Source organism: Clupea harengus, chromosome 26 (assembly GCF_900700415.2).
Source record: "Clupea harengus chromosome 26, Ch_v2.0.2, whole genome shotgun sequence".
Lineage (NCBI taxonomy): Eukaryota > Metazoa > Chordata > Actinopteri > Clupeiformes > Clupeidae > Clupea > Clupea harengus.
Window position 1 is genome coordinate 3,182,183 of NC_045177.1, and position 24,896 is coordinate 3,207,078.

Here is a 24,896-nt window from a genome sequence, read left to right on the forward strand (position 1 = left end):
GGTGGTTGCGGTCATGGTGAACTCTGACTTGCTGTAGTGCGGATGGGTAGACGCGGTTGCCGTCATGGTGAATTCTGTCTCGCTGTAGTGCAGATGAGGCGGTTGCTGTCATGGTGATTTCTGTCTCGCTGTAGTGATGTTCTCTGCCCCACTCTTTATACGGTTATGGTGTACTGGTTCTTCTCAGCAGCTTCTGGTCCTGTTCCTTTAGCCACTCCTGGGCCAATGTGATGATTTAGAAAATCTGCACACATAATGACACAGCATTTTAAAACATGTAATGACACAGCATTTTAAAACGCGGGGGCATTTCAGGGAATATGTAGTAAAAAAAAATATTTTAGAAGTTTAATATTATTAACACTTCTTAATTCAGAAAACAAGACTTAATATAATAAAGAAGTACTTTAGATTTTTAATTAATTTAGAAATGAACAAAGGTATTTTTGTATTCCTCCTTGACTATATTTTATACATACTGCGTACTATCTTTTATATGTTCTGCCATGACACATCTGATTATTAATTAAGCTTTGCATTTAAATAATTGTAGTCATTAATAATGATCAATAAAAAAAGCCAATGCCTTCTTTGTTGTCATCCTATGCAACACGGTGGCTCAGTGGTTAATTAAGATTTATATTTAATTAATCATTTAAATAATTGTAGTCATTAATAATGATCATTATAAAAAAGCCAATGCCTTCATTATTGTCATTCTGGGCAGCACAGTGGTTAGCACTGGCGCCTCACAGCAAGAAGGCCCTGGGTTCAAATCCCGGTCGTTCCAGGACCTTTCTGTGTGGAGTTTACATGTTCTCCCCGTGCCTGCGTGGGTTTCCCCCACCATCATAAAGACATGCATCGAATGAATGGTGGTGGTGGTGGCAGTAGGTGCTGATTCTGCTTACCAACACAGTATGACTGTGTCTAAATGATAACTGGACTCTGTAAAGCGACTTCAAGTACTTGGAGAAGCGCTATAAATGATGATTGATAACCATCTTCAGCTTTGTCACTGCGCCAACATTTTTAATTATTTTAAAAAGGATTAAATGCAAAGATACACTGACTCACATAAAGACATATTTCATAATGTAAAATGTTTTCCTAAAAATCAAATGTTTCAATTAAAACAGGAAAATTCTGATTTAAAATCAGAATAATGTACATAATTGTAAGTGTTAGAATGTTTAGTGTACATAACTGTACACATTTTGGGATCAGGGGCAGCTTGTCCATAAGGGCGATTGGGGCGATGCACTGCCTAGGGGACAAAAAGAAAAAAAAACCTCCTGATGTATAAATGCAATATCCTTGTAAGTCGCGTAAATGACATGTAAATTTAAATGTAATAATTTTTTTTCTGTCGGATTCTACCACTAGACCGTCTGATCTGCCTCTGTATGTCATTGTCGAATCAGGTAACAGTCGTTCAGTCAGCCTAAAGTCGTGCTTCAATTGGCCGCGCCCCTTCTGGGGCGATTTGGGGCGAAATGAAAATCGCCCCAGACCTCTCCCATTGACTCCCATGTTAAATCCATTTTTTTCACAAAACAGAGCTCTCAATGCAGCCGGCGTACTAATGAAGATAAATTGACAACAAAACCATTAGGACTTCCTAGACCAAATGTATCCATTCAACAGGTTTCTACAAAGGGAGGGAAATCCTAAATCCAAGAATTGGAACGAAAGAAAATCGGGGTCGTGGCTAAGTGGCTAAAGCGGTCTGTATTTCATATACCATTGCAGCGCCCCCTAGTGGAGACGTGCCTCTAATGTTATTGCAGCCCCCCCCCCTTAGTGGAGACATGCCTGTAATGTTATTGCAAAGCCCCCTAGTCGAGACGTGCCTGTAATGTTATTGCAGTAACTCCTAGTCGAGATGTGCCTTTAATGTTATTGCAGTGACTCCTAGTGGAGACGTGCCTGTAATGTTATTGCAGTGACTCCTAGTCGAGACGTGCCTGTAATGTTATTGAATCTCCTTTAATTTGGGCGCTCCTTATTTTCCTTTAAGCAATTGACTACACACTGTGTGTTAACTCATATGGTTTTGTTTGAGGTTTTTTAGTTATGTGAATGACCTATTTTCAAACTCACTTAACTAATCCTCAATGAGACTTTTTTACTAATTATACTAATTAAATAATCTCTCCTTTTTGTAAAAAAACTGAAAATGTTAACCGTGTAAAATATTAAATGAAATTACAACAAAGTTCAATAGGATAAGTGTCTACCTAGAGCAGGGGTCTCAAACTCAGGCCCACGGGCCAATTCCGCCCCCCCACGCGATTTCATCCGGCCCGCAGGCTCCTCAGAATTTTGCTAAAAGTTCCATTGATTAAAAAAAAAAAAAAAGTTCCATTGATTTAAATGGGCCACCCCAACGTTTACTGCTGCCATTTGCAATCTCATGCATATCATTGCGCAAGTAGTCCAGTCATTTAATGTAATGGAAACTGAATTGAAGTCAGCAAATAATGCGTTGCTAAGCAACACCTGGAACTTTAAAGATCTATCTGCGTGAAGAACTATTTAATCTTTGGTCGCAATTTTTTCCCGCGGTGATAACAACCAGTTTGAAGTGACAGAGGAATTACTTTGTGTAAAAACAATGCAAGGCCGTACCACAGCCAATGATGTATTAGAGCAACTGTGTGACGCAATGGAGCATGCTGGTCTGTCATTGAAGTTGCTCCTAGGAATAATACATTTATTTTATAAAATAAAATGATTCAGATTTTTGCTGAAACTTTTTTCAGTTTTCTGCTTTGTTTTGTTTGTTTGCAGCCTTGTTACCAACTATACAAACGTGGTGCAGTACAGCATTTGCTTTGAAATGTGTATGTATGAAGGACAAATAGAGATGTAGTTGTCGATGAAGACATTATCCCACTGTTACTGCTGTATATGTCAGTCAAGGGCTATCAATGGGACAAAGTGATCCTAAAGAGCAACTTTAACAAACACCTTTATCCAAAGAGCATCTGGCATTGCCCTGGAATTGAAACTCAGGTCAGCTACTTGTTATTCAACAACACTAACCATTGTACCACTGATCACACATGGTAGATTTGCCAACTCAAAAGTGGTATCTACAGTATTTTGATAGGCAAGCAAACAGATAAAAAAAATCTGGCCCCCCAATGACCAGACTGGACGCTCATCGGCCCCCGGGTAATTTGAGTTTGAGACTCCTAGGCCCTATTCGTCGTAGCTCGCTAAGCGATTTAGCGAGCTAATTTTCAGGCTACGATAAAAAACGCCCCTCTTTTTGATTTGTGGAAGCAACTTTCGATAAATCACTATAGCAACATATCAATTAGCTCTAGCCTGCTCCAGAGCAGGCTAACTTAAGTGTAGCTGGATAAGCTTGCCACACCCCCGGAAAAAGAAGGGATCCCATTGACCAAGGAGCGATATTAGTTAGATTGGCGCTTCATAGGAAGAGTGGTCTTCGCGATCGCCAAGATCCATTATTCAATCATGATGAGTTCTTGTATGAGCGCTACAGATTCAGCCGACAAGGAATAATTTATTTACAAGACCTTCTCGACCCATTTATGGCAAACACCACAGTCGAACATTGACTGTCTTGCGCTTTTTTGCGAGTGGTACATTTTTGTAGTGTCGGCGATGCGGAGAACAAAGCACTCATAATTATATGACAGTGTTATTAGTACACCATAGCATATCATTATTGTAGAAAATGATTAAGGTGGACGCATGATAATGATAATACACACAATTTCTTTTCACTGCTTCAATTTATTGAATTTCTTATTAATACATTTAGTCATTTAGCAGACGCTTTTATTCAAAGCGACTTACAAGGAAATGTAAAACTACACTTAGTATGGAGGCAGTGGCGTAACTATAGGGAGTGCAGGGAGTGCAACAGCACTAGGGCCCGTGGCGAAAGGGGGCCTCGATCTCATCGAAGAAATGGGACAACATTATCGGCCAATCCATCTGCTTTAACATTGAAGAACCGACCGGGTCCCATGCACCGTTCTAAACGTCGATATATTTACATATGATCCAGTCCGATCAATTCGCAAACATTTCTCAATTATTGTGTCAGTTATTCATAATTATGAGCTATCACCTGCCCAATAAACATTTTAACAAGTCAGTCTTAACAGCAAATTATTAATTTAGCCTCATTTGCCTTTTGCTGAATGAAACAAATCTCGTTTGTATTAAGTAATATTGCCATCGATAAATAGCAAGGATGTCTGGGTAATATTGTTGTCAAAGATTCTATAGCCCACCCACACATGTTGCGATTGTTTCCCATCTTGTTGTGTTGTGTTGCATTGCGTGTTGACAGCCAGCTTTCCCAAAGATTCAGTAGTATGCGAGCAACCTGTCATGTCTTTGATGCTTTACACCCCAGTACCCTTCAACTCGCAAGAGATGATGAGCTGTTTGGAAAGGCAAACGTTTTGTCGGACCACTATGACAGGGACATTGCGCCCACGTTTCCAGCGCAACTTCTATCATTCAGGTCCTGCTTTAAAGCAGCGATCTCTCAGCAGTCATCAGTGCAACAGATAGCAAAAATGCTGATTGTTGATAACCACTCGGCTACATCAGCATTTGACGAGGTGTGCACAGCTCTGCTATTGTTTCTTACCGTACCTGTGACCGTAGCCATTTTCCGTAGATCATTTTCTAAACTAAAGATGATTAAGACCCACTTAAGGAGCAGCATGGGGCAGGAGAGACTGAGTGGATTAGCTACCCTGTCCATCGAAAGCATCCGAGCCAGGGAGTTGAACATTTCTGAAATGAATGAGGATTTTGCTCAATGCAAGGCTCGTAGGATGCCATTCTAAACGTCATGCATGTTAATTTTTTTTTTTCATACGCCTTATGCTACTTGAAATGTATTTCTTCGCTTCAATGTCATAAAAAAATAAGTTACTTTGCGCATAGGCCTAAGTGATATTGAGGACGTTTTTTTTTGTTATTGATTGCAGCAGACGAGGCGCTGACTGTGGATACGTTGTAGAGTGGCTGTTCCCACAAATCCATGCAAATGTTCGTAATTTACAATGTTTGATTACCCCCTGAAGAAGTTGTATTAATGTTTTCCCATGTGTTGTCTATCTGCTCATTATACACTATTTCTCCAAAATCAGTTTGATCGATGAAATACTGTGTTCATTGGTGCTTTCATTGAAACATATTGTAGCAGCCCTTAATGTGTAGTGTAGCCTACATCATAAGTAGATTTCCCTGCACCTTGCTGAATCCAACACTCACTAAATTAGTATGACGATATGTCGGATAGGGAACTGCACTCGGGCCCGTCAAGTCATTGTTACGCCGCTGTATGGAGGTGAGGAGAATCGAACTATAGCAACCTTAAAACTACTAACCGATAGCACTACTCACTGCAACAAAGTCAAACTGTACTTACTGTACATAGATATCATGTCGATAGACAGTTTCTTGTCTTGCTCTCGCAGCGGCGGTGGTGTTGGATTTTGCCATGATTATGGTCTTGTATTCTTCTTAAAGCGTTCATGATCATCTCCTGCTCGCCAGCGGAGAAAAAAGGAGGATTTTTCTTTGAGTTTAGAACCATTGTACCATTAAAAAAATCATGGTTTTGGTGATCGACCTTTCCTGCCTTTTGAAGTAGGACGTGCACGCGCAATTGCCCTGATAAGTTTAGCCTGGTTGGAATTAACCACGTGATTTGGATGCGGACTGGCCTTTGACGAGCCGATATATCCTGTGTCCTCAATCAGCTCGCTAATGTTAACGGGCTAACGGGACAATTGATTAACCTAGCTTCAGCCCTTACGACGAACGGGGCCCTGACCTACAGACTAAATGTAAACAGAGATACAGAAAAGCTTGCACATACACTACTTTTTCTTGTACAAGCACTAACTGCTGTTTGTCGAATACATATTGTACACCCAAACACTCATGCCCCCCCACACACACACTCACACTGAATTCAAGGTTTTTTTTTATTCAATTGATATTTCAATGTCTACCCCAAGACAGGTTTCATATACGAAGAAATAATGCTTCATCATGTACATCATGTGTGTTTTAAAACAGTAAGTGATACTCCATCATGTATTAGCAGGGCAGCACAAAATTTGAATGGATCCTCTGGTGTCTCTTGAGATCTGAGATTTGGTTAAGGTATGGATCCTCTGGTGTGTCTTGAGAGTAGACATTCCACTGAAGGCCTTCCCACATGTACTGCACTGATGGGGCTTTTCTCCTGTATGGATCCTCTGGTGTGTCTTGAGAGCAGACAATTGACTAAAGGCCTTCCCGCATGTACTGCAATGGTATGGCTTTTCCCCAGTATGGATCCTCTGGTGTTCCCTGAGACTAGACATTCGATTGTAGCCCTTCCCACATGTACTGCACTGATGGGGCTTTTCTCCAGTATGGATCCTCTGGTGTGTCTTGAGAGTAGAGATTCATATATAAGAAACATATATCTTTTCATATATTTATACTGGGTCATTTGCTAAAGTTGCACGTCACTTGGAAGTGACTTAGTATAAAAGTGTCTACCTAGAGACTAAATGTAAATGTAAACAGAGATACACACACTTGAATTAAAGAGCTGGAGAAAAAATTGTGGCAGACACTCTTTTGAATTTAAGAAACTGCAGACAATATCCCATAAGTAAGGTATCCCCACGGTATCTCTGTCCTCTGAATAGGTCTCAAATTGAAAATCACAAGTTTGCCATTGTATAAAATTCAAATATACACAACCCTGTACCATAAGCAAGCAACGTACTTGTAGGTGAGGAGTCAATGTCACTATATTCTCTTGAATCAAATTCTTCTTCATCTTTGTTTTCCATTGGTGAATACTTTTCTTCTTTCGCGGTCATGGTGGGTGACGTCACTTTCTGTATTTTGAATGTAACAGACTGCAAATATTATCCCATAACTAAAATATACAGTATTTCTGTTCATTGAATAAGTCTCACATTGTGAAGCAGGAGTTAAACATTCTCTATAATTCAAGTATTGTAAATGTACACAACCCTCTACGATAAGCAAGCAACTTACTTGTACTGTAGGTGAAAAGTAGAAGTCACCATATTCTCAACAGTTCCCTCGGACTCTCTTCCACATTTGACATGAGAATGTTTAACAGAAGAAAGTCTGTCTGTCTGTCTCACTGCCCATCTGTCTGTCTCACTGCCCATCTGTCTGCCCATCTGTCTGTCTGTCTGTCTGTCTGTCTCCCTCTACAGTATCTTTCAAATGTAACAGACAGCATATATTGGTAAAGGGATTCACTGAACTTTTTCAGACATTTTATTTCTGATAATATAATTTTAATTATATTTATTATTTGCACACTGCAGATAGTGTCCCATGACTAAGGTATTGCCATAGTATCTCTATTCACAATGAAACAGACATCCCTCCATGAGACTCATATTTTGCTGAGTAAAGCACAAGAACCATTCGCTAACAATTCAGTGTTTAGAAAATGTAAACGAAAAATTGGAATTAATTTGATCTGAATTCTACTTAACCAACTAGTCAGCAACTTACTTGTAGAATAATCGTCATCACCACATTCTCTTAAATCTGGTTCCTCTTTAATTTCCATCAGAGAAGAATTTTCTTCTTTGCAGGTCAAGGTTGGTGATGTGCGCGTCTCAGTCTTCCAGTCATGTTCCAGTTCTGGCTTTTCTTCCACTGTCTGAATTTCAAACAGATACTCTTGAAGGAAATTATCAGATTCTTCTTTCTCTTTAATTTCCATCAGAGAAGAATTGTCTTTTTTGCAGGTCAAGGTTGGTGATGTGTGCGTCTCAGTCTTACAGTCATGTTCCAGTTCAGGCTTTTCTTCCACTGTCTGAATTTCAAACAAATACTCTTGTAGGAAATTATCAGATTCTTCTTCTTTTATATTCTTCACTGACATGAGTAGTTGTGATGGTTCAGTAGATCCTGACATTGTAGACCTCAGCTGTCTTTTGCAATGGTAACCCAGCAGGACATTTCTGTAATGTATAATCTGATGTTGGGTGAGGTCAGAGCTACTCCTGAAATACTTTCCACATGTAGTATATGGCTTTTCTCCAGTATGGAAAATCATCTGGTGTCTCTTGAGAGCAGACATGAAAGTAAAGGCCTGCCCACATGTACTGCACTGGTGTGGCTTTTCCCCAGTATGGATCCTCTGGTGTGTCTTGAGATTTGTCATTTGACTGAAGGCCTTTCCACAATGAGAACACTGATAGGGCTTTTCCCCAGTATGGATCATTTGGTGATCCTTGAGATGAGTCATTCGATTAAAGGCCTTCCCACATGCATTGCACTGATAAGGCTTTTCCCCAGTATGGATGCTCTGGTGTATCTTGAGACTAGAGATTCGATTAAAGCTCTTCCCACATGTACTGCACTGATGGGGCTTTTCTCCAATATGGATCCTCTGGTGTGTCTTGAGAGTAGACAATTGACTAAAGGCCTTCCCACATGTACTGCACTGGTGTGGCTTTTCCCCAGTATGTGTAATCTGGTGTGTCTTGAGAGTAGACAAGTGACTAAAGGCCTTCCCACATGTACTGCACTGGTGTGGCTTTTCCCCAGTATGGATCCTCTGGTGTTCCTTGAGACTAGACATTCGACTAAAGGCCTTCCCACATGTACTGCACTGGTGTGGCTTTTCCCCAGTATGTGTAATCTGGTGTGTCTTGAGAGCAGACAATTGATTAAAGGATTTCCCACATATAGTGCAATGATGTGGCTTTTCCCCAGAATGGATCCTCTGGTGTGTCTTGAGATTAGACATTGAACTAAAGGATTTCCCACATGTACTGCACTGGTGTGGCTTCTCCTTAGTATGGATCCTCTGGTGTGTCTTGAGAGTAGAGATACCACTGAAGGCCTTCCCACATGTACTGCACTGGTGTGGCTTCTCCCCAGTATGGATCCTCTGGTGTGTCTTGAGATTAGATATGTGACTAAAGGCCTTCCCACATGTACTGCACTGATGGGGCTTTTCTCCTGTGTGTATTCTTTGATGACTTGCAAGATCGAAACGTCTAGCAAATGTTTTGAAACATAGGGCACATTCATGTTTTTTCTCCCTGGTGTCCAGTCGCTGATGTAATTCCTGGTATGAAGTCTTTCTGCACTGGGGGCGTTTGTGACATCTCTCTTTGTTCCTTTTTCGCTCAGTGTTCCCTCTTTTGTTAGATTGGATCTTTTGAACGTCTCCTGTAATATTCGAAAAAAAAGTTTCAACAACATCTCTCTCCTACGTAATTTCTACAATACCAGTAAACATACAGTATATATTTTGATATATTTGTACTTGGTCATTTGCTAAAATTGCACGTCACTTGGAAATTACTTAGTATAAAAGTGTCTACCTAGAGATTAAATGTAAATGTAAACAGAGATACACACACATGAATTAAAGAGCTGGAGAGAAAATTGTGGCAGACACTCTTTTGAATTTAACAAACTGCAGATAATATCCCATAAGTAAGGTATTCCCACAGTATCTCTGTTCTCTGAATAGATCTCACAACATGAAGAACAAGTAAGCCATTCTCTAGAATTCAAGTATTGTAAATATGCACAACCCTGTACCATAAGCAAGCAAGTAGGTGAAGAGTCAAAGTCACCATATTCTCTTGGATCAAATTCTTCTTCATCTTTGTTTTCCATTGGTGAATAGTTTTCTTCTTTCGCGGTCATGGTGGGTGACGTGTACATCTCAGTCTTGCATTCATATTCCAGTTCAGGCTTTTCTTCCACTGTTTTAAATGTAGACAGATACTCTTGTAGGAAATCATCCAATTCTTCTTCTTTTATCTCCTTCTTCACTGAAGTGGGCAGTTGTGAAGGTTCAGTAAATCTAGACATTTCTGACTTCAGTTCTGTTTTGAAAAAAAGAAAATTGGTCACACTCTCCTTTGATGCAAGGACACAGTGAGAATCTGCAAAGAAAGAACAAAATGCAAAGGTTTTACAATACAACTCATCCTCAACATGAAGCTATTAGAAGTGCTATGTCTGAACTGATCAATGGCCATCAGGGCCTTAGCAGGGCCTGCCTCCAGAACTACCCTGAAGTGCATTTTCATCATACTTCGTCCTCATTGCACACAAATGTCTGACACGCTTTTGTCCAATTTTATATTTTGTAGATGTAATGCTTCATCCTGACATAGTGGTATCATACAGATTATTTGTTTATTTGTTTGTAGTTTATATTTGATTTTAGTTTGTGTAATTTATCAATCAATGGTTCTTGAGCAGGATCTCATTTTACCCCCTGTAGAGGCTTTCAAAAACATAAAATGTGTATTTCATATTTTCAAAATATATCTATGAGGTTCATTCTCATATTGACAGAGACAGAAATTGAGTTTGGAGAGGATAGAGTTTGTTTACCTGTTTCAGAGGATATCTGTTTATAGCTTAATGTGATGTGGCTGTGTTCTGAGAGTGGATTCTGAGGCCTTACTGTAGAGTAGTTGATATGACTTGGATCTGTGACTGCATTAGCTACTACATTACTGCAGAGGGGGGAGCAGTAGGTCAATCTACCCAGAGAGTCACCTTTCCTTCCACCATAAGTAACGAACAGACCAAGGCTTTTACAGAGCTGCAGTAACTGTTTGCTATTTCTGTTAACAATACCGTCATTGCTCTCAAGTGGTTTAAAGTTGTTTGCTTTGATTAATCTGTGCGTCATCAATGTATGTATTCCCATTTGATACATCTCTGTGTGATTAATGTATGTATTCCCATTTGAATTCATATAATCTGATTCTCTGTCAGTTCTCTTTCCATTCATGTCTCCCATAACCAAGACTGGGCCTTCAGATTGGAACTGTATTATTTCTGACTCATACAGAGGTATATAGTTATCATAGTTATTATGGATTATAATTTCTGATCGTAGTATTTGAAAGGGGAGTCATATAGATGGCACACAGGTAAATGCGAAGATCTGAGGAAGTGAGTTCCTTTTTTTAACTTTATCCATACGTGAAGTCCCTTTCTGTTCAGAATAAATATGACTTGCACGCTTTTCTGTCAACAAAACAACAGTTCCCTCGGACTCTCTTCCATATTTAACACGAGAATGTTTAACAGATGAACTACAGAGTTCTATATAATAAGGAATGGAGAGACATTTTGTTCCCCCTCCCCTCCCCTCCCCCCTCTGACACTAACAGATCTATGAGCTGTTGATGAGCCCAGAGCCTTCAGATGAGGTGACGTTAAGGCCATGAGTCTAGGAAGCTTGCACAAACAATACTTTTTTTTGTAGAAGCACTAATTGCTGCTTGTCGATTATATAATGTACACCCACACACACACACAATTCCCCACCACACAACCATACTTGAGAAAATACTTGCTTCAAGCTTTTGTTTTATTCAATTCATGTACCCTAACAATTTATGTTTCAATATCTACCCCAACACACTATTCAAATATGATCAAATAATACTTCATCTTGTACATCAAATACTATTGAAAACTCAGCTAATCAAAAACAATTTCAGTTAGGAGATACTCCATCATGTATTAGCAGGGAAGCACATCATTTGAATGGATTCTCTGGTGTCTCTTGAGATCAGCCATTCTATTAGAGGTCTTTCCATACTGAGAACACTGATATGGCTTTTCTCCTGTATGTGTAAACTGATGTTTGGATAGGTTGGAGCTATCCCTGAAATACTTTCCACATGAAGTACATTGATACGGCTTTTCCCCAGTATGGATCCTCTGGTGTTTCCTGAGGTTAGACAATTGATTAAAGGCCTTCCCACATGTACTGCACTGATGGGGCTTTTCCCCAGTATGGATCCTCTGGTGTATCTTGAGATTAGACATTTGACTAAAGGCCTTCCCACATGCACTGCACTGATGGGGCTTTTCTCCTGTGTGTATTCTTTGATGGATTGCAAGATCGGAACGTCTAGCAAATGTTTTGAAACACTGGGAGCATTCATTTTGTTTCTCCCTGGTGTCCAGTCGCTGATGTAATTCCTGGTATGAAGTCTTTCTGCAATGGGGGCGTTTGTGACGTCTCTCTTTGTTCCTTTTTTGCTCAGTGTTCCCTCTTTTGTTAGATTGGATCCTTTGAACGTCTCCTGTAATATAATAAAAACAAAAAATCAACAACATCTCTCTCCTCTGTAATTTTTTTTACAATACCAGAAAACATGTATCTTTTGACATATTTATACCATTTATTAGAGTACCAGTCAAAAGTTTGGACACACCTTCTCATTTTTTTGAGAAGTTCTTTTCTTTACTTTGATTATTTTCTAGTTTAAATGTCTTCAGTATTAATCTACTATGTAGAAAATAATAAAAGTAAAGACAAAACTTTTGACTGGTACTGTATATATTGGCCATTTGCTAAAATTCAATTAGAAGTGACTTAGTATAAAAGTCTAACAGAGTTAGAGAAAAATTATGGCAGACACTTTCTGTCTTTTGAATGTAACAGACTGCAAATATTATCCCATGACTAAAATATACAGTATTTCTGTTCATTGAATAGGTCTCACATTGTGAAGCAGGAGTTATCCATTCTCTAAAATTCAAGTATTCTAAATATATACAACCCTCTACAATAGGCAAAAAACTTACTTGTAGGTGAAGAGTCGAAGTCACCATATTCTCTTGAATCAAATTCTTCATCTTTGATTTCTGTAATTCATCAATCAATGGTTCTTGAGCAGGATTTCATTTATGTTCGCAGTAGAGGTTTTTAAATACAGAAATGTGTATGTTCTATTTTCATTTTTTTTCCCCACAGCTGCAGTAACTGCCACTTCTGTTTGCTTTGATTTATCTATGTGTCATGAATGAATGTATTCACATTTGAATCAATATAATCTGATTCTCTCTCAATTCCCTGCCATTCATGTCTCCCATTATCAGGACTGCGCCTTTAGATAGGAACTGTATAAATTCAGACTCATACAAGGGTATATAGTAATTATACTGTATATTTTATGGATCATCATTTCTGATCGTAGTATTTGAAAGGGGAGTCATATTGATGGCACACAGGTAAATGTGAAGATCTGAGGAAGTGAGTTCCTTTTTTAACTTAATCCATACATGTGATGTCCCTTTCTGTTCAGGATAAATATGACTTGCACGTTTTTCTGTCAACAATACAACAGTTCCCTCGGACTCTCTTCCAGATTTGACATTAAAATGTTTAACAGAAGAAAGTCTGTCTGCACATCTGTCTGTCTGCCAATCAATCTGTCTGCCCATCAGTCTGTCTGTATGTCTGTCTATCTGCCCATCGGTCTGTCTGTCTGTCTGTCTGTCTGTCTGTCCATCAGTCTGTCAGTCTGTCTGTCTGTCTGTCTGTCTGTCTCCCTCTACAGTATCTTTCCAATGTAACAGACAGCACATCTTGGTTAAGGGATCCACTCTGTTCTCTCCTATAACACTGAACTTTTTCAGACATTTTATTTCAGATTATATAATTTTAATCATATTTATTATTTGCTAGAATTGAAAATGTAAATTGAAACAGCAGAAGACAGAATGACAGCAGACCCTTTCTCTCTTTAAAATCTAACAGACTGCAGATAGTGTCCCATGACTAAGGTATTTCCATAATATCTCCATTCACAATGAAACAGACTGCAGATAGTGTCCCATGACTAAGGTATTTCCATAGTATCTCTATTCACAATGAAACAGACATCCCTCCATGAGACTCATATTTTGCTGAGTAAAGCACAAGAACCATTCGCTAACCATTCAGTACTTAGAAATTTAGAATTAATTTGATCTGAATTCTACTTAACCAACTAGTCAGCAACTTACTTGTAGAAGAATCGTCATCACCACATTCTCTTAAATCTGGTTCCTCTTTAATTTCCATCAGAGAAGAACTTTCTTCTTTACAGGTCAAGGTTGGTGATGCGTGCGTCTCAGTCTTACAGTCATGTTCCAGTTCAGGCTTTTCTTCCACTGTCTGAATTTCAAACAAATACTCTTGTAGGAAATGATCAGATTCTTCTTCTTTTATATTCTTCACTGACATGAGTAGTTGTGATGGTTCAGTAGATCCTGACATTGTAGACCTCATCTGTATTTTGCAATGGAAACCCAGCAGGACATTTCTGTAATGCAAGTAAAATATTAGCAACATGCCCAAACACCACAAAGACACACACAGAAACAAAGACAAAAAAACTAAAAAACACCCTTAAATCTGACAAAAGATAACCAGGGACAAATGGATGGTCTGTACAATATCACACAAGTCAGACAAAAAAAATGTTAAAGTGAAAAAAAAGAAATATTTTACAAAAAGCATATTTGAACAAATCCATATGGGCTTAATGTAGTCCTCATCCTACCCAAATCAGACATCTGTACGGGGTTAATGTAATCACCATCCTACCCAACATCCTTATGGGCTTAATGTAATCACCATCCTTCCCAAATCATACATCTGAACGGGCTAAATGTAGTCACCATCCTACCCAAATCGAACATCTGTACGGGGTTAATGTAATCACCATCCTACCCAACATCTGTACGGGCTTAATTTAATCACCATCCTACCCAAATCACACATCTGTACATGATCATTTCAGGTTCAGATTTTGTAATGTTTTTTCATCAAAAGCTGCCCTTTCTCTCAAATAGCCCCTGCTTGGTGCAAAATCGCTCTGCTCCTGCTCAAAACAGTTTGTATGCACTCAAATACACTGTTGCTTGCAGAAATGTCTCGTGTTTCATTTTAAGTTCTAGCACTCAAATACACTGTTGCTTGCAAAAATGTCTCGTGTTTCATTTTAAGTTCTAGCACTCAAATACACTGTTGCTTGCAGAAATGTCCGGTGTTTCAGTTTAAGTTCTCGCGCTCTTCCTCTTCTGCTCGCTCTCGCTATCTGTCTCTCTCTCTGATTGATATGCAATAACGTTACCAAAATTCACCAACCAGTACAAAATCATGACGTGAAATGAACGAAAATGCTTTCAGATTTAAAGACCACGCTCTATATTAAAGGATACAAACTTCATACATCGACAAGTTTATTTACGTGAGTTAATCAACTATTTTTGGCTCATATTTACATGTAGTCATTTAGCAGACGCTTATGTTCAAAGCGACGTACAAGGGAGAGGCATATGAGCCCCTATCGCAAACTTCACACACACCAGATATGCCCGAGTTATACATTTGGCATCACAAGGCTGCTCGGCTTACCTAGAAAACGGGAGCTCCAGAGAAACGTATGTTAGGCGTCGGTCAGTCGGGGTCATAGCCTCAATGCTCACTGTCGGACAACTTCTGCAGTGGTCTTTGGTTTCTTTTACACGGGCAACAGCTGCATTATGATTTTAAAGAACTATAATCCTGCCTAGAACTCATTAATAGGAACGCTTTCTACTCTAACCACCGTAAACATCTGTGTGTTTTGTTCCCGGGTTCCAAGCACGTTGTTTGTGATGAAAGTTCCTTGGAGCTGCCGACAATAAGAGACATTGAAGGCGGTTAGGAGTGTCAAAATAAAAGTCCAATTCAAAGTTCAGTTTAAAATGTTGGTTTGGCTAACGTGTCTACTTTTTGCACAACATATGCCCATTGTACTGCTAGCTAGCCCAGATACATGCAGTGTATGCTATATTGCATCAGCAAATACTGTAAATTAATTAAATTAAATTTGATTCATATAGCAACTGAAATTGTCTCGAGTCTCAGAAGGAAGGGGGATTATACATGAAATACACAATATCGATAGAAAAAACTCCACAATGTCTTCATAAGGTTACTATTATAAGGATAAAAAGAGAAATGAAGCAGAAAACTACGTTAAACTTCATCAAAGAAAACTAACCGAGACTTACAAGCCTTTAGCCACTAACCCATCCACATTTCATTAAAAGCCTTTGGCAACTAACCCATCCACATTACATTACAAGCCTATGAAACTGATCACTAACTCATCAGCATTACATTACAAGCGATGGCGTGCGTGTGTGGCATTGGCCCATCTTCCATACTAAAAGGTGACAGAAAAAGGGAACTTCACCATCAGGCCTTTAACGGTGAGGCTTCTTCACGCCACCAATGGCTCGAACACTTACTGTATGTAGCCAGCTGCTTCCTTGGGGCCTTGGCCTCCCCTTTATGTTTCATGCATGTGAGCCGTGCACGTAACACTTGGGGCGTTGTCACCACTGGATTTACGAGCAGTCTGCTTGGTTCTTGCCAGTGCTAATATAGAATTTTCAGAAGGTTCTTGCCATTCTTATAGAATTTTCAGAAGATTCTTGCCAAAGAACTATTACTTCTCCTCTATCTATTCTAAATCTAACAAAACACACTTTTTTTATTATTATTGATTGGTTTTTTGCTAGAATTTGTCCTATGATATTGGAAAAATAATTTTCAAACAATTTAAACCATTATAACAATATCCTAAAATGAACTGATGAAAATGTTGGTGATGAAAAAGCATGTGCAATGAAAGTAATCTAGAGATTTGATTCATTTTCTCTCTGTTCTTCTTTTGATACATAGAAGTCCTACAACACTGAAGAATGTATTTTCATATTTTGTTATTTACTGGCTATTTGCTAGAATTCTACCTAATGTGGAAGTAATTTAGGATGAAAGTGTTCAATATGATGAATGTCTTCCTAGAGACTAAAAGTAAAGAGCGATACAGACACACAAGTTACAGAGCTGGAGCTCTGTATAAATATACAGAGGTATCCAGAAAATGTGTTTATTCGTGTGTAGTTTATATTTATATTTGTCTAATTCTAGTTTGTGTAGGTTATCAATCAATGGATCTCAGAGGATGTTTCAAGGTTGTTACTCTTTTTTAGGCTTAATGTGACATGGTTGTGATCTGAGTGGAATCTGAAGCCTTACGGTGCAAACCCATGACACCGTAACGAGCGATGCGATATTTTAAATCCCATGCATTTCAACGGGAGGCAATCCATTGTGAAGTAGAACACCGTTTTGGGCGACGCGACCGATAAAAGTTGAAAAATTTTTAATCCTATGCAAATGAGGAGCGATTTTCCCCGGCAGCAGCCAATCAGATTGTTTGGTGTTGTCTCTGACGGTTTGAAAATTGCAGACTGTGGCGTCGTTTGGTCGTTTACTTTGCTAAAAAGAAAGGCTTGGATGGCCTTGTAAGGGCTTGTTGTTGTTCCTGGTATGTTATATATTTAATCCTGGGCTTATTTGAACAGAATGACAGTTTTGATATAAAGACAAGTGACTAGATAGCCTACTAACTGGCTAGCCTGCTAACTAGCTCACTTGTCCAGTCTGTTATGCTATTTCCACACGCTACAGCACGCCAACTCAAAGGATGTTTCAAGGTTGTTACTCTTTTTTTAGACTTAATGTGTCATGGTTGTGATCTGAGAGTGGAATCTGAGGCCATACTGTAGAGTAGTTGATATGACTTGGATCTGTGACTGCATGAGCTACTACACTACTGCTGAGAGGGGAGCAGTAGGTGAATCTACCCAGAGAGTCACCTTTCCTTCCACCATAAGTAATGAACAGACCCAGACTTTTGCACAGCTGCAGTAACTGTTTGCCACTTCTGTTTACTGTCATTGCTCTCAAGTGGTCTTTAAGTAGATTGCTTTGATTTGTCTATGTGTCATTAATGTATGTATTACATTCTGTCAGGAACACAAACTCATCCTCCACCAAGTTATGTAGAACTTGGATTTCAATGGCCTAGGAAACACTTTAATTTCCTGATGCAACAACATCATTCCAGTGTGTGTAAAAAGCAGATAGGCAAAAGTTTAGAAGAGTTACACATCAGTTTCCATATGGTGTCTTTAGACGTCTCCAAGTGTCTCATAACCTCTCTAAAAACACCAAATACAAAGCAAATACCTGTCACTGTATTTCAAGCATCCATACTTAGTTCTTGTCTTCTCTACTACAGCAAACCATTTGAATTGATTTCAGTATAATATATTGTATTTTCTTGTGAGTGTGTGAATTACAGTAAAGTTGTACTGTAGATAGTATACCATAAGTAAGGTATTCCCACAGTATCTCTGTTCTCTAAATAGGTCTGACATTGTGAAGCACAAGTTAGCCATTCTCTAAAATTCAAGTATTGTAAATATACCCAACTCTTTACAATAAGCAAGCAACTTACTTGTAGGTGAAGAGTCGAAGTCACCATAGTCTCTCAAATCAAATTCCTCTTCAATTTTTTATTTCCATTGGTGAATACTTTTCTTCATTCAAGGTCATGATGGGTGACGTGTTCGTTTCAGTCTTGCATTCATATTCCAGTCCAGGCTTTTCTTCCACTGTCTTACATGTAGACGAATACTCTTGTAGGAAATCATCAAATTCTTCTATATAGTATTTTCTTGTGAAAACAAGGGGGCTTGGCCTGACATGTGTTACCACATTGCAAAACTGATTTCTCGTCACAGGCTTAACATTTTACTCCAAATAAAAAACCATTGTCGAAAATGCATTAGTTTTACAAAACAACTCATCCTCAACATGAAGCGATTAGCAGTGCTATGGCTGATCTGGTCATTGGCTATCAGGGTCTTAGCAGTGCCTGCCTCCAGTGCTCCCCTGCAGTGCATTTTCAGCCACAGAGTTTCACCAGCATTCATGGACACCTGCACCATTTTTAAACGGATGTTGCCAATTCATTTATATTTAAATAGTTAAATATTGTTTGACTGAGACCAACATCCTTGTCAAACTCATTTGGTCTGTCTAAAGTAGCATGTTCTTCTTTAAACAGCACTTATTGTTGATGTACATTTCCCCCTCCTATTCCATTTAATTAAAATATTTCGCCTGAATTGCTATTGTGTACATAACTATCTACAAGTGTTAGTACCATTTAAATATGATCGTGGTTATATGGTCTGGCATGAGACCAATCTGAAAACAACTGAGGACCTTATTTTCCAGAAGAAATGGCATAATTCTCTTATTAATATTGCAGAACAGCTTCTTTTTCTCTAAATTGTTGTTAACTGTATTACCTCTACAGCTGTTTCGCTGGTATTTGTACCCATTGGGACAATTTGATTTTCTTTCAATGTTTCCAAAAAAGAAATACTTATTTAGTATTAAAGGTGCAGAAAACATACAGGGGTATATAGTTATTCTATCTATTATGGATTATAATTGCTGAGTCATATGGGGGTATAAAGTAATTATATTTATGATGGATTATAATTTCTGATTTTGAAAGGAGAGTTAAATAGATGGCACACAGGTAAATGTCAATATCTGAGGAAGTGAGTTCCTTTTTTAATTGTATCCATACTTGTGAAGTCTCTATCTTTTCAGGATAAATATGACTTGCACGCTTCTCTGTCAACAATACAACAGTTCCCTCTGACTCTTTTCCATATTTGAAATGAGAATGTTTTAACAGATGAAATACAGAGTTCTCTATAATAAGGAATGGAGAGACATTTAGTCTCCCCCTCCCCTCCCCTCCCCCCTCTGACACTAACAGATCTATGAGCTGTTGATGAGCCCAGAGCCTTCATATTAGGTGTTGTTTAGACCATGAGTCTAGGAAGCTTTCACAAACACTACTTTTTTTTGCGCCAACTACTGCTTGTTGATTATATATTGTACACCCACACAGACACAAATCCCCACCACACAAACATACTTGAAAAACACTCACTTCAAGTTTTTCTTTTATTGAATTCATGTACCCTAGCAGTTTATGTTTCAATCTCTACTCCATCATACGTTTTAAATATGATAAAATAATACTTTATCTTGTACATCAAACGTTGTTTGAAACTAAGCTAATCAAGAAATATTTCAGTAGGTGATACTCCATCATGTATTAGCAGGACAGCACATCATTTGAATGGATCCTCTGATGTCTCTTGAGATTAAACATTTGTCTAAAGGCCTTTCCACATTGTACCCTAACAAGTTATGTTTCAATTTCTACCCCAATACCGGTTCAAATATGACACAATAACACCTCATCTTGTACATCAAATGTTGTTTTAAACTCAGCTAATCAAAAAAAAAATGTCAGTAAGTGATACTCCATCAAGTATTAGCAGGGCAGCACATCATTTGAATGGATCCTCTGGTGTCTCTTGAGATCAGCCATTCTACTAAAGGTCTTTCCACACTGAGAACACGGATGTGGCTTTTCACCAGTATGGATCCTCTGATGTTTGGATAGGTTGGAGCTTTCCCTGAAATACTTTCCACATGAAGTACATTGATACGGCTTTTCCCCAGTATGGATCCTCTGGTGTGTATTGAGGTTAGACAATTGACTAAACGCCTTCCCACATGTGCTACACTGGTGTGGCTTTTCCCCAGTATGGATCATTTGGTGTTTCTTGAGAGTAGACATTTGACTGAAGGCCTTTCCACACTGAGGACACTGATGGGTCTTTTCCCCAGTATGGATCATTTGGTGAATCTTGAGATGAGTCATTCGATTAAAGGCCTTCCCACATGCATTGCACTGATAAGGCTTTTCCCCAGTATGGATCCTCTGGTGTGTCTTTAGGTCAGACAATTGACTAAAGGCCTTCCCACATGTAGAGCAGTGGTGCGGCTTTTCCCCAGTATGGATCATCTGGTGTTTCTTGAGATTAGTCATTCTACCAAAGGACTTCCCACATGTACTGCACTGGTGTGGCTTTTCCCCAGTATGGATCCTCTCGTGTTTCTTGAGAGTAGCCAATTGGGTAAAGGCCCTCCCACATGTACTGCACTGATGGGGTTTTTCTCCTGTGTGTATTTGTTGATGAATTGCAAGATTGAAACGTCTAGCAAATGTTTTAAAACACTGGGAGCATTCATGTTGTCTCCCCCTCGTGTCCTGTACCTGATGTAATTCCTGGTATGAAGTCTTTCTGCACTGGGGGCGTTTGTGACGTCTCTCTTTCTTTCTGTTTTGCTCAGTTTTGCTTCTTTGGTTAGATTGGATCCTTTGAACGTCCTCTATAATATTAGAAAATAATTTCTCAGCCATATATTCTCTCTTCTCCTCTATCTGGTACATAATTTCAACAATAAAGGCAAACATACACCTTTAAAAAATATTCATACTATATATATATATATATATTGGTTATTTGCGAGAATTGCTATAAAGTCTCTTGGAAGTGACCTAGGATAAAAGTGTCCACCTAGAGACTAAATGTAAATGTCAACAGAGATACATACACATGAATTACACAGCTTCAGAAAAAATTATGGCAGAAACTTTCTCTCTTTTGAATGTAACAGACTGTAGATAGTATCTCCTAAGTAAGGTATTCCCACAGTATCTCTGTTCTCTGAATAAGTCTCACATTGTGAAGCACGAGTTAGCCATTCTCTAAAATTCAAGTATTGTAAATATACACAACACATTACAATAAACAAGAAACTTACTTGTAGGTGAAGAGTCAAAGTCACCATACTCTCTTGAATCAAATTCTTCTTCATCTTTGATTTCCATTGGTGAATACTTTTCTTCTTTCAAGGTCATGATGCTAGACGTGTACATTTCGGTCTTGCATTCATAATCCAGTCCAGGCTTTTCTTCCACTGTCTTAAATGTAGACAGATACTCTTGTAGGAAATCATCAAATTCCTCTTTTTTTATCTCCTTCTTCACTGAAGTCGGCAGTTGTGAAGGTTCAGTAAATCCGGACATTTCTGACTTCAGATCTGTTTTGAAAAAAGAAAATTGGTCACACTATCCTTTGATGCAAGGACACAGTGAGAATCTGCAAAGAACTGATTGGGGCCCCCCCTGTTATTAATATTTTGCAGTGCAATACAATATAACAAAAAAAAAGTAACCAATGGCAACCTCTATTGTGAACAACACATATTAGCCTATATAATAAATGTATTCAGTCATCATAGCCCCTAATGTGCGAACAAAATGTAGGCCTAGGCCAGTAGCATTCAGCATTCATTAGAATCTCTCACACACAGTAGGCCTACACAAATCCATGCATAAAATGGGTTTAATGATCTGTCCATTTACCAAATACATTATATTCAAATTCAACGATAAGAGGCCATAAGCCCCCCAAAATGAAGTTAAAGCTACACACGAACCAAGCACCCATGAAAAAAAAAACAACGAGTGCGCAACACACACACACACACACGCGTGACGCGCACTGCAGTAGGCTACCTACAGGCATGCTACGATTGAACTAAAATTCCATTAGACTATAATCATTTTCTTTTCCGAACTGACAAGTATTGGGATATTTAAAACCAGCAAACTTATAGCCAACACACAGGTCAAAATACATACACACTATTAAACTTCAGTTTTTACAAAGGCAGAATATATACAGACATGAAACATAGGCCAAAACAAATGGCCTTGCCTATTTAAATCATCATCTGTCTGTTCTTATCTTTAGCAAATCTGGCGATTACTTTGTTAATGTCGATCTCGTCTACTGTATGCCTACGTCTACTATGGCTCTACGTCATGTAAATAAATTGAAAATATATATATATATTTAGTAATATTGTCTACCATGGGTACAATTAGCATTTTGTTGCCAAAGAGAAATTATGAAAAAAAAAAAAATACATCATAGATCGGGGGCGGGGCCTGGGCCCAGGGTTTTCGTCGCCCCCCCCCTCCGCTACTGAAGCCCCCTGTTCTAAGCTATAAACGAGTACTTTCTGAGGCGAAATCGGCTTACTATTCTTCGTTGAAAGATAATAAAAAAAAAAACATAGGTTCCTATTTAACACCATTTCTAGGCTAACAAAAAAACACAATACAATCGAACATTCTGTTCCTATAATCTTAAGCAGTAATGATTTCATGACCTTTTTGAATAACAAAATTCTAACAATAAGAAAACAAATTCATAGTCTCCTCCCCCTCTATCACCCTTCATCCCTTCCAAAATGCGCTATGGCAATCTGGTGCTCTCCTTAATACTTTGCACCCAGTGATGAGAAGAGCCCGTCCTCCTTTGGTTCCTGCCCACAGTGCCAAAAGTCATGCATTCGAGCGAGCAGATCAATTTTTTTTGCGAGAGCGTATGATAAATTTGAGCGAGCAGGCCAAGTTTTCGTGAGAGAGTATGTCAGTCAGTCAGTCAGTCAGTCGCAGTTTTTGAATTTCTGCTCGCGGCTGCTAAAATTGAGTGCGCAGACGAAATTCACGTTTGCGAAAACCTGAAAGTTGCTCGAATAGACGTTTATCGCACGTGTGAGTTATGGCACTAAACTGAGACCATAGGCTACAGACAGCGTATGTTGTACCGTGAAGGAGTGCGACAGATCCCGGGTACAGATTAGGGCGCGTCTTGCGACTGTCACCAGCCAATTGGGTACTGTTGTGCACCCTTACAAAGCTGATGACTACAATCTCTGCATGTACCAAACCTAACTAAATACTAAATAATATTCCCATACACCTAGCCAGGCAGCCTCTCTCTCTCCCAAATGTCTGACACGCTTTTGTCCAATTTTATATTTTGTAGATGTAATGATTCATCCTGACATAGCGGTATCATACAGACATATCCAGATTATTTGTTTGTAGTTTATATTTGATTCTAGTTTGTGTATTTCTCTGGGGCGACAGAGGAACAGCGGGTAGAGGAGTCGTTAAGTAATTGGAAGGTTGCTAGTTCGATTCCCCAATCCTCCTCACCAAGTGTGTAAGTGTCCTTGAGCAAGACACTGAACCCCTAAACTGCTCCTGATGTATAAATGCAATTTGGATAAAAGCGTCTGCTACGTTTCTTTAAGCCCAGAGTGGTGCCCAATGCAATGAAAAGCAAAGTAGAGGAAGAGCTGGAACGTTTGCAGGTGCTGGGCATCGTGGAGCCTGTCCAGTTTTCAAGGTGGGCAGCGCCCATTGTTCCTGTTTTGAAGGCAGATGGAGCCGCAAGGATTTGTGGAGACTACAAGCTGACCGTGAATCAAGTCTCAAAGCTGACAGAGTATCCGTTGCCAGGGGTGGACGACCTGTTTGCAACGCTGGCTGGAGGTAAGCTGTTCACAAAGCTGGATATGAGCCATGCTTACCAGCAACTTCTTCAAGATGAGGATTCAAAACAGTATGTCACAATAAATACACACAAAGGATTAATCAAGTACAATCGCCTAGTGTTTGGAGTGGCGTCCAGCCCGGCCATTTTCCAAAGGACGATGGACACTCTATTGCAAGGGATTCCACATGTAGCCGTGTACTTAGATGACATATTAATCACAGGGGCTACTGAGGCTAAGCACCTTGAAAACTTAGAGCAGGTGCTCAAGAGACTCTCAGACGCAGGGCTGTGCCTGAGACGGGAAGAGTGTGTGTTTATGGCAGAGAGGGGGAGTTGAATCGAAAATCGAATTGAATCGAATTATCTCGGACATACGATCACCGCAGAGGGGCTCCGTCCAGTGGAGGACAAAGTGAGGGCTATCAAGGAATCTCCAAGCCCTAAGAACGTCACAGAACTCCGCTCATTCCTGGGTATGGTGAATCACTATGGGAAATTCCTGCAGGATCTATCAAAGGTGTTAGCCCGACTGTATAAGCTGCTGCACCATGACACAAAGTGGCAAGTGGTGCGTAGAGCAGAAGAAAGCGTCTAAAGAAGTGAAAGAACTCCTTCTTTCAGCAAAGCTGCTCGTTCACTATGATCCAGATAAAGACATTGTGCTCTCATGTGATGCCTCGCCCTATGGAGTGGGGGCAGTCCTCTCACATGACATGAAAGATGGCTCAGAGAAACCTGTGGGATTTGCTTCAAGGACACTAACGGCTGCAGAGAAAGGTTACTCGCAGTTAGACAAAGGTCTAGCCATTGTTTTTGCAGTAAAGCGTTTCCATCAGTACTTATATGGGCGTGTTTTCAAGATCTATACCGAC

General features: G+C 39.3%; 3 protein-coding genes across 3 annotated transcripts in view; 1 reads left to right on the forward strand and 2 right to left on the reverse strand.

The window, feature by feature from the left end:
• The window catches only part of LOC116219792 (zinc finger protein 208-like), a 154,649-nt gene that overhangs the window by 17,878 nt on the left and 111,875 nt on the right, over positions 1–24,896 (forward strand). The gene's annotated exons all lie outside the window — the stretch shown is intronic.
• Positions 156–9,811, reverse strand: LOC105897965 (zinc finger protein OZF-like). The gene is made up of 4 exons (XM_042703807.1): positions 9,651–9,811; positions 8,421–9,237; positions 8,005–8,363; positions 156–244 (listed from the first exon to the last, which is right to left on the reverse strand). Exons 1-4 carry the CDS (start codon positions 9,739–9,741, stop codon positions 156–158), a joined length of 1,356 nt encoding a protein of 451 aa, XP_042559741.1. The 5' UTR covers positions 9,742–9,811.
• LOC116219799 (zinc finger protein 239-like) lies at positions 19,701–21,434 on the reverse strand. Its single transcript, XM_031563739.2, has one exon. The coding sequence runs from the start codon at positions 21,078–21,080 to the stop codon at positions 20,091–20,093; it is 990 nt and encodes a 329-aa protein (XP_031419599.1). The 5' UTR covers positions 21,081–21,434; the 3' UTR covers positions 19,701–20,090.

Excerpts from the sequence above, each read along its gene's own strand:
- LOC105897965 (XM_042703807.1), bottom strand. The coding sequence starts at position 9,741 with ATGTACACGTCACCCACCATGACCGCGAAAGAAGAAAACTATTCACCA. Across the intron at positions 8,364-8,420 it reads ATTGGAGAAAAGCCCCATCA|CATCCATACTGGGGAAAAGC; the intron begins GTGCAGTACATG and ends GATACACCAGAG. Across the intron at positions 245-8,004 it reads TTACAGAAATGTCCTGCTGG|ATTTTCTAAATCATCACATT; the intron begins GTTACCATTGCA and ends TTATGTGTGCAG.
- LOC116219799 (XM_031563739.2), bottom strand. The coding sequence starts at position 21,080 with ATGTTTGCCTTTATTGTTGAAATTATGTACCAGATAGAGGAGAAGAGA.